Genomic DNA, 9,458 nt, shown 5'->3' with positions numbered 1-9,458 from the left:
TTTGGATATGATTTTCCATGGTGGGGAGAGATGGCGATGGCGCGGGGTGAGTAGGTTGGGGGAATGAGATATGAGTGTGAGCAGTGTGTTGTGGGGTGAGAGAGTGAATCGCCTTTTTTAGATAAAAAGAAAAGGAGTTGTTGATTGCTTTTTTAAGGGAAAAGCCACTGTTTGTTTTGAAAGAAATGTCACACATTTTTTATATAGTGAATAATACCACGTATCCTAATAAGTCATTTCTATGGAATAATTACAAACAAGTGATTCAAAGGTGAGCCATTATCAAAATTGGATGTGACCCACTCTAATAGAAGGCACGATGCCACACACTTCGACTAAAAATGTCACATGTTGTTATCTAGCAGCTGACCGATGAATATATCTTTACTTTTTCGGGTCAGAGTTTAAAACTGATGGCTTCGGCTGATGCTTTGATGGATTGGACCGAGACCTTGTCGAGTTTTACACAATCAGAAGAGGTGCATACAAATAATTGTTATTTTTTGTATATATTTTGCACATGATAACACAAAAGGTATATTTCTACATATATGTTTATTATTGTAGGGGATGAGAGAGATAAAGATGGATTATGTCGACGTTTAAAAACATCGACAAGGGCCCCATGCGATTCATTGAAAGGCCCAAAAATATCATCAAGTTTTATACACCAACATGAAATAAAATTAAAGGCCCGTGGCAACGCACGGGCATTATACTAGTAGTAGTTAGTACTCCTCCTGTCCCATAATATAATGTACATTGGTTTTTGTGAGAGTCAAACTCACAAATTTTGACTAAGTTTAATTTTTTTTATCTATTTCAACAATACAAAATAATATTATATGAAAATATATTTCATGATAATCTAATGATATTGATTTGATATTCCAGATGCTGATAATTTTTCTATAAACTTGATCAAAATTCACTAAGTTTGACTTTAAAAATATCTAACACACACTATGTTATGAGATGGAAGGAATAGTATTGTTTTGTCTAATTACAACACACTAGTATTAACTATCACACATGCATATATTTTCAACTTTATAATGCGTTACACCAAAATTTAAGCTTTGCTAAAAAAATTAAATTTAAGCATAACAGCCAAAAGATAATGTTGATTGATCCAACTTCCAGAACAAATTAAAAGAGCATCACATCGCCAAAACACGGCATGAACCAATTAAAATTCCAGCCGAAAGTATGTCGCATAGAGCTCCCAAACTGTCGCAGGCTAGTCACATGATTGAAGAGTTAGCTTACTGCTAGGTCGGCAGATTGAACATAAACAGCAAAAAGGCTCTTGATTCACACAAAATTGATAGCAGCTGGGATGGTTATATAGACAGTGACTACTTCAGCTATCTGTTAGGCTCATGGAAAGTACATCACTTATGTATAATGAATTATTTTATCCTTTCAAGCCGCTTTCATAACACTGTTGGATGCAGGTTATGTACAAAAATAAAATAAAATCAAAGAACTGTTCTGGAGGTGGAACTCGGAAGTCCAAACCAAAACCAGAAATATCTTTACAATGTCCTGCGGTTTCGGTATAGTACAGAGGTCTCACTCAGCTGAATGGGAGCGATTCATGGTCGTCGCCTATTGAGGACCGAGTCTCCTAGGTCAGATCATCTTCAGGATCGGACAATTCACCTTCGGCAACATTCACCTCCTGGCGGGAGAATTCCCACAGCAGTTGTTCGATTCCCAGCTTCCTCAATTCATGTATCCCTTGCTCAACTGTAACAAAATTGTGTTTCATGAGTGGGCAAAAACAGAATGCGATGGGGAGAATTATATGGGGTTGAAGTTAGCGTTATGGCTGGGCTGGCAATTGGAATTGATTGCCAGATCCCAAAATTAGCAATTTCAATGTAACGTTTAGAACCTCATAAATGGTTAACCTTCTAGATGAAGACAGTTCAATTTTAAGAGAAGGGTAGGTTTGTTATCCTAAAGGTTCATGCCGCTGCTACTCTGCATCCCAACCTTGTTGCGAGCCAACTTTGGGTTATGATTTTACGATAATGGGATGTGCACCGTAAATTATGTGTGGCTTGATTATGCAAAGTCATGTTTTCACATTTGATCCAGGTTGGAACAGCATAATTAGTGCCAGTTTGCATGTTTTGTTAGGAAATGGAACCAAACAAAATTAGCTTAAGTGGGCAATGTACAAGCAGTCAAGTGCATACCATCTACAGCATCATGTGAAGTTGGTTGCTGCCCATGTCGATCAACCCACATCTGCAGTCGCTCCTCTGCGATATCCTCTTCCACATTATGGGTTTTAGCCCTTCTCCAGAAATACATGAGCCAAGCCTGAGTAATACCAAAGTGAAGGGTCACTTTTACAAGCAAAATAACAACATAGATAGAGAACAAAAAAAAGAGGAAGCCCAAGAATCCCATTGGCATGTGAGACTGGACAAACTTGTCATTCTCACAAGCAATGGAAACTTTCCAGCAGCAATATTTCCTATATGACGTACAAATTAAAGGAAGATTCCTTAGCTAATATATCTCATAATTTACACTATAAGCAAGTACTGCTTATATGCAACTTTGTACTAAATCAGCGACACTTATTTGGGGACGGAAGGAGTACATTATAAGAATATCAAAACACCACAAACACGACCGAGGACCAATTGTCTAATCAATAGCCTAAAGAAACATTCTGCTACCACAAAGAATCTTGCTTCTCTCCCGATGTTTCTCTCATTTACTTCTCTCCACAACTAAACCACAATATTGAGATGTACACACAACCCCTAAACCAGTTAAATGCAACAACGCTTAGATACAACACCTAAGAGACAATGCATTAGGGCGGTTGTCTCTAAAAATATACATCACCACCTAGGATGACGAGTTAAGAAATAATGCATTGTGAGTGCCCTAACTACAGTGTCACATCATCTACGTGCTGACTTGGCAGTGCATGACACTTGCTATGATGCCTGCACTGCGAGAGTCCTAGCTTCCCAACTTTTTATCAAAATACTTCCCCTCTTATACTTCCAGTGCAATTCTAGTCATAATGCTGGTACTTTTCCCTTCTTCAGTGTCATAAAAAATAGCTAATTAATTCTTCTTGTGCTTGCAGGCCTTGCTTTGGGTAGGAAAAAGAGGTCATTTAATGCCCTTGTGAGGAAAGAGGGATGGGCAATAGGGGCATTCACTCACATTCTTAATTCTTGTGACCAACTCTAAAAAGGGCATCTATTTCGAAATGGTGAGCATATCTTTTATAGAGGGAAGAACACACTTATTTTTCACTGGATTATGAAATACATCATATATTTATGAAGAATACATCAAGAGCTACCTGCTTGAACAACACGTCTTCCTCTTCCTCCTTGCTTAGGTCTGCAGAACCAGAAAATCAAGTTACACACTGATAAGAAATTTGCAAAATTCCCATACCGCAAAAGGATAGCATAGCATCGTGCAACAGGTAACTAAAGCTGAAAGAACAGCATTCTCATGGAGATGTAGCTAACTATACGTAGATGGCAAAAAATAAGGATAAAGATGATTGTACCAAATGCCTCAGTGAATTTTTCATCACCGGATGATTTAATATCTGCAAATAAACATAAGTGTTAGCCTCTCTGATGTGCAAGGAAGTAATATGAAATAATGATAACAGTTTAGAATGAATCCCCAGTATAGTTTTTTTGCAAAATGTATTCTTAATATTTTTAGTTTTTTACATAGTTAATAACAAATGGGAAAATCCACGGAAACAAAAACAGACCTGGATCTGATAGCTCTGCAACATTTGGACGATGATGTTGGGCAAGAGCAATAAGAACAGCATCCTCAACCTTTGAATAATAAGAAACAAACAGTGTCAGAATTCAGAACAGCCAACATAAGTGGAAGATCAGATTTCGATCAAAAACATAAGCACCTTTAAGAAGGCAAGTTCTTTAAGTCCCTTATCAACAGCAAGCATTGTTTCTATGTTGCCTTCTCCTGCTGTGACAGTCAAATCATGAACAAGCATGTCTGTTTCTTCCAAATCATTACTACCTCCATCCTTAGCTCTCAGTCCAGCTGATGTCACATACTCGAGGGGAAGAGGAGCAAACGAAGACCAGTATTCATATTTTGACATAGAGATGTCTGGATAGATGCCTGAAATCAATTGGAACTTGCAGAAATCAACTGGCAAGTTAAAAGTGGGGAGTGAAGTTACTGTTTTCTAATGGGAGTCTTGAAACATACTCCCTCCGTTCCAAAATAGATGACCCAACTTTGTATTAAAGTTAGTACAAAGTTGAATCATCTATTTTGGAACAGAGGGAGTAAGAAATAGAGCATAATTGTGTGAATACAACAAGGACTGGTATTATAGAATCGGTAATATTTTGAGTCCATGTAAGCCATGTGACCAGCATTAAGTCTTTAGGAATTAATTGCATAAAGAAAAGCCCTCTGTGTGAATCTTAGTCCTTGTTCAGCAATATTTCGTAAGGCCCCAGCAAGGAATTACCATATTGGACAGCCAAGCCCCAGTAACGGGCAAGCCAACATCTCTTCATAACAACTTCTTCCTACAAACATCATGCATTTTAAATTAGCATTTCCAGAAGACGATGGACCTCTCTGTTCAGGTTGCATCTTTGGATTAAAAGGGAAAGGAAACTAACCATTTCTTCTTTGCTTAAGATCATCCTCTGTGTCATTGTGCGTAAGGCTTTTGTTTCAGATTCAGCCTCATTGAGTTTCCGCTCAGCAACTGCAGCCTTTTCACTTGCAGACTAGACGAAAGAATAGCAATTCATCAGAGATGATTCAACCAATACTGTTTTTGTTACCATAGGTTAGTACTTTTACCTGGAGCTGTTGTTGAAGAGTGGTGATTTCCTCGCTTTTATCATTTTTGGATATAAGCGCTTTCCTTATTTCTTGCTGTTTTTATTTCAGAAAAACAGATATACCAATATCATTTTCACGCATAACATCCAGGAGCCAAAGATTGGCAATATGACTAACAAAAGGAATGCATTTCTATGACCTAAGTGTATGCGGGTACATGTACATTCTTTTCAGAAAAAATGTACATGTACATAAGCGAAAACAAATCCTGGGGGCACCATTCATCACAGTTGGAGTATCGACAGCAATTTTATTTGGAAAAATTGTAGAAAAAATAGACAATGTTATCAAGAAAATATCTAACTAATCAAAACAAAGATTGTACCTCCTTCCTCACTAGCATCTCCTCCCTCCTGCATTCAAATCGGAAATCGTCAAAAAAAGTGGTAGGCAAGCCAACATGCAAGAGGACGCAAGTTTTGAAAAGGAGAGAAAACCCCCCGGCATAAGAGGACCAAAATTATATGCATGGTTACCTTTTCATAAGTTTAACTTCCATAGATAATCCATCACCAAGATTAGCAACCTGAACATATTAACAAATTGTGTGATGGATAATATAAAATGTGATGGTCATAACTACATTATCTACTTGAATTGGTCACAGTACTTCTGCTTGACTCCTGGTGATACAAAGCGAAATAACCAAGCTATGTGACCAAAAAGAAAGCTTGAACTAGATGAAACTAAATCAAGACAGGATAACGACTGATGCTTCCATATCACTTCAGGTTAAAAGTGAGAAACGCTGCCCTTTTCGTATTAGCCATTTATTCACCCGCAAAAAAAGTATTAGCCATTTATAATTATATATGTAAAGAAGTAGCAAATGTCATCTTGGTAATTCCATGGTACATCAAAGAATTACTACATGGCTTACCTGTTTCTCAAGCTCCCTTGTCCGAGCTTCAGATTGTCTAAATTTCTCTTCTGCTAGTCCAAGCTAAATTTGAAAAAACAGCGAGTATTATCACTAGTGCCACACATAAGACACTTACCCTTTACTTTATTTTCATCGAATTGTTCACAACATGCAAGAATTACAACGCACCTTTTCCAAAAGATTCACATTCTCATCTTTGAGCATCTCAACCTGAAAAGCAACCGTAATCAGATGACCTCATTCGAATTAAGGTACTTCATTATTCTTGATGAACACATCATATTGTATAACTAATAGCTCTGCTGTTCTAAAAAAACTAATAGCTCTGCAAAAAAGCATCCAATCGCATAAAGTATGAGGTGAAAACAACAAAACTGAGGACAAACCTCTTCTGTTAGTGTTGAACTGTCATGTGAATCTCTTGATCGACCGGACTGCGCGAAAGTAGGATCTGGATAGATTGTCCTACAAAATATTTCAGTAAAATTATTAGGTTTGATCTGAACAATCTGCTGCAAATTTACATGTAAATATCTTGACAAAGATTAGTTAGGAATGGATGATCTTGCAGAAGTAGTGAAAGTTAGGAAGTAGTGTATTTTGGGTGAGCACTGTTGTGTAAACGTTTTAAGTCAATAAGAAGATGCCGGGGGTGTGATGATTAGATCAAGAGTAATGATTAGAGCAATATAATGTCAATGCACACAGTGTGCTCATGCTGAACAAAGCAATACGTAAACAGGAATTTTGCTAGCCAATTAGGAATAGACAAGATGGTGGCATCAGATTATACTTTGTAAATAGTAACATTATACTCTCTACGTGCAAGGTAAGGGAATAAACATTTATTAGCATAAAAAAAAGAAATCGTAAACTCTTTTCAAATTTTATTTTATTGTAAACTACAGATAAATATAGCTCCTTTGTTTTCTCCTGTGCAAAACCCATTTGTACAACACGCCACAGTCACATTTTTAAAACTAGAAATAACTGGACCTTCCTGCATGCCTTATAAGTCAAAATTGTTCTTATTCGTATCAATCAGGAAGCCTGTGCAGTTTAAGTTCTATGCAGCATAGAGAAAGTGTCTGATTCCCTTACATTTTGGGAATGCTGTTCAATTTGTTTTTTATTAAGGGCCTCTTTGATTCGTAGGATTTTGAAAACGCAGGAATATGAAAAGATTGGAGTGGCATGCCCACTTGGGCCGTGACACCAGGGAGCGTAAGAGGGCGCTGCTGACTGCGATCCAGGCCCTTGACCTCCGGGCTGACGCGGTTGGTCTCTCCCCGGACGAGTGGCTGTCCCGCTATGTCCTCGAGGACCAGCTCTCCGTGATCTACACTGATGAGGAGGCCTATTGGCGTATCCGGGGCGCTCAGCGTTGGGTCTTGAAGGGTGACGCGAATACGGCTTACTTCCAGGCGATCGCCAACGGGCGTCGCAGACGCAACACCATCCCCTGCCTTTGGGATGGAGCCTCTCTCCTTCAGGACCCCCGGGACATCCGCTCCCATGTTGATGGGTTCTATCGTTCCCTCTTCTCCCCCGCTCCTCGGAGCGGTCTCTCTCTCGCCCTTGATTGCTGGACCGGCGCCCATCTGGTTTCTGAAGCCGATAACACATCCCTGACGGCCCCCTTCTCTGAACAGGAGGTCTGGGAGGCCATCAGGGGTATGAACCCCTCCTCGGCGCCGGGCCCTGACGGTCTTCCGGTCATCTTCTTCCAGACCTTCTGGAACGTGATTAAGCCTGAGATCATGGCCATCTTCGAGGAATTCTTCGTGGGCTCGATTGACCTTGGCCGCCTCAACTTTGGGACCATCTCCCTCATTCCCAAGGTCCCTGGGGCGACGGACATCCGCCAGTTCCGCCCGATTACGGTCATCAACGTGATCTTCCGGATCCTGGCCAAGGGGTACGCCACTAGGGTGACCCTGCTTGCTGACCGGATCACTCACCCTAACCAATCTGCGTTCATTAAGGGCCGGTACATCCTAGATGGTGTCCTGGTCCTGCACGAGGTCCTTCATGAAGTCCGGGTCAAACACCTGAAGGCGGTCTTTCTGAAAATCGATTTTCACAAGGCCTATGACACGGTTAGCTGGTCCTTCCTTAGGGAAGTTCTTCTGCGAAAGGGCTTTGACGACCGGTGGATCACGAGAGTCATGCAAATGGTCTCTTGTGGTCGCACGGCGGTCAACATTAACGGCGAGATCGGCCCCTTCTTCCCTACCCTTTGTGGGGTGCGCCAAGGCGACCCCTTCTCCCCGTTCCTATTCAATATGGTCGTGGACGCTTTGGCCTCCATTCTAGACAAGGCAAAAGCCGCGGGCCACCTCCGTGGTATTACCCCCCATCTCTCCGGGGGCGCGGGGATCTCCATCCTCCAGTATGCCGATGACACGATCATCATGGTTGAAGGCTCGGAGCTGGATATCACCAACCTAAAGTTCCTCCTTCTTTGCTTCCAACAGATGTCGGGCCTCAAGATCAACTTTGATAAGAGCGATGTTATGGTGATGGGATACTCTCCCGCTGAGTCAGTGGCCATCGCCAATAGACTTAATTGCCGCCTGGGCTCGTTCCCCACTACCTACCTTGGGACGCCCATCAGTGACTCGCGCCTCTTGGCCGCCGATCTTCGCCCCTCCGTGACCAAGCTCCAGACTAGATGCGAGCCCTGGCAGGGGAGGTGGCTCTCCAAGGCGGCCCGGACTATTCTTATCAACTCCTCCCTCTCCAGCCTCCTCTTATTTCTTATGAGTTTCTACAGCCTCCACGAATCTCTCCATAAGGAGATCGCCAAAATCCAGTCCCGCTTCTATTGGGCTGGCGAGCACGGCAAGCAGAAGTATCACATGGTCAGCTGGCCTGACATCTGCAAGCCTCGGGAGCAGGGTGGATTGGGGATCATGTGCTCTAAGCGGATGAATATTGCCCTCCTATCCCGGTGGCTGTGGCGCATCTCGCAGGGTCAGAGTGGCCTATGGCTGGACATTATCCGGAATAAATACCTGCGCGGCCAACCCCTTGCCTTCTGCCAGAAGTCGGGAGGTTCTCAGTTCTGGCAGTCCCTCGTCCAGCTCCTCCCTGTGCTCCGCATTGGTACCTCTATCACGGTAGGGTCCGGCCTCTCGACGCTCTTCTGGTTTGACCGATGGGCCGGCGACTCCCCCTTTGCGGCTCGCTTCCCCATCCTCTTCTCTATCTCTGTCGACCCCATGATTTCTGTTGATAGGGCCCTTATTGACTTAGGGCGCCTCGCTTTCCGTCGGCCATTTGGGCCTGCGGAATCCGCCGCCTGGCGTGAGCTGCTTGATTGCGTCGCTCTGCATGAGCCGCTGGTGGATGGAGCCCAAGACCGTGTGCGTTGGCACTTGGAGTCGTCGGGCCAGTTCTCTACCAAATCGCTCTACATGGCCATTGCCCCCTCCTCCGCTCCCCCCCCTCTTGATGGTATGGTCCGTCCGTCTCCCACTGAAGATCCGCATCTTCATGTGGCAGTGGATCCGTGGACGGATCCCATCCGGTGTGGAGGTCCGCAAGCGTAATGGCCCAGGCACTGGTATCTGCCCCCTCTGTGCTGTCCCCGAGGACTCCAACCACATCTTCTTCGCGTGCGCCTCCGCCCGGTTCCTCTGGAGCTGCTTCCGCGAGATTGTCGGGGGGG

The 9,458-nt window shown here is 42.9% G+C and overlaps 1 protein-coding gene across 1 annotated transcript in view; it reads right to left on the bottom strand.

Moving 5' to 3' along the window:
• Nucleotides 1-1,401: 1,401 nt before the first annotated feature.
• The window catches only part of LOC123086444 (coiled-coil domain-containing protein SCD2), an 11,611-nt gene continuing 3,554 nt past the window's right edge, over nucleotides 1,402-9,458 (bottom strand). The window contains exons 3-16 of the mRNA XM_044508208.1: nucleotides 6,172-6,250; nucleotides 5,954-5,995; nucleotides 5,783-5,845; nucleotides 5,379-5,428; nucleotides 5,228-5,255; nucleotides 4,861-4,935; nucleotides 4,674-4,784; nucleotides 4,517-4,577; nucleotides 3,932-4,158; nucleotides 3,776-3,845; nucleotides 3,560-3,601; nucleotides 3,344-3,384; nucleotides 2,208-2,334; nucleotides 1,402-1,752 (exon numbers count right to left, since the gene is read on the bottom strand). Coding sequence (XP_044364143.1) covers nucleotides 1,631-1,752; nucleotides 2,208-2,334; nucleotides 3,344-3,384; nucleotides 3,560-3,601; nucleotides 3,776-3,845; nucleotides 3,932-4,158; nucleotides 4,517-4,577; nucleotides 4,674-4,784; nucleotides 4,861-4,935; nucleotides 5,228-5,255; nucleotides 5,379-5,428; nucleotides 5,783-5,845; nucleotides 5,954-5,995; nucleotides 6,172-6,250 — 1,138 coding nt within the window. The 3' untranslated portion in view covers nucleotides 1,402-1,630. The remainder of the gene's footprint in view (nucleotides 1,753-2,207; nucleotides 2,335-3,343; nucleotides 3,385-3,559; nucleotides 3,602-3,775; nucleotides 3,846-3,931; nucleotides 4,159-4,516; nucleotides 4,578-4,673; nucleotides 4,785-4,860; nucleotides 4,936-5,227; nucleotides 5,256-5,378; nucleotides 5,429-5,782; nucleotides 5,846-5,953; nucleotides 5,996-6,171; nucleotides 6,251-9,458) is intronic.

This window comes from Triticum aestivum, chromosome 4A (assembly GCF_018294505.1).
Source record: "Triticum aestivum cultivar Chinese Spring chromosome 4A, IWGSC CS RefSeq v2.1, whole genome shotgun sequence".
In the NCBI taxonomy this organism is placed as follows: Eukaryota; Viridiplantae; Streptophyta; class Magnoliopsida; order Poales; family Poaceae; genus Triticum; species Triticum aestivum.
Note: the sequence above shows the minus strand (reverse complement) of the source record. Positions and strands in the feature narration are given on the sequence as shown.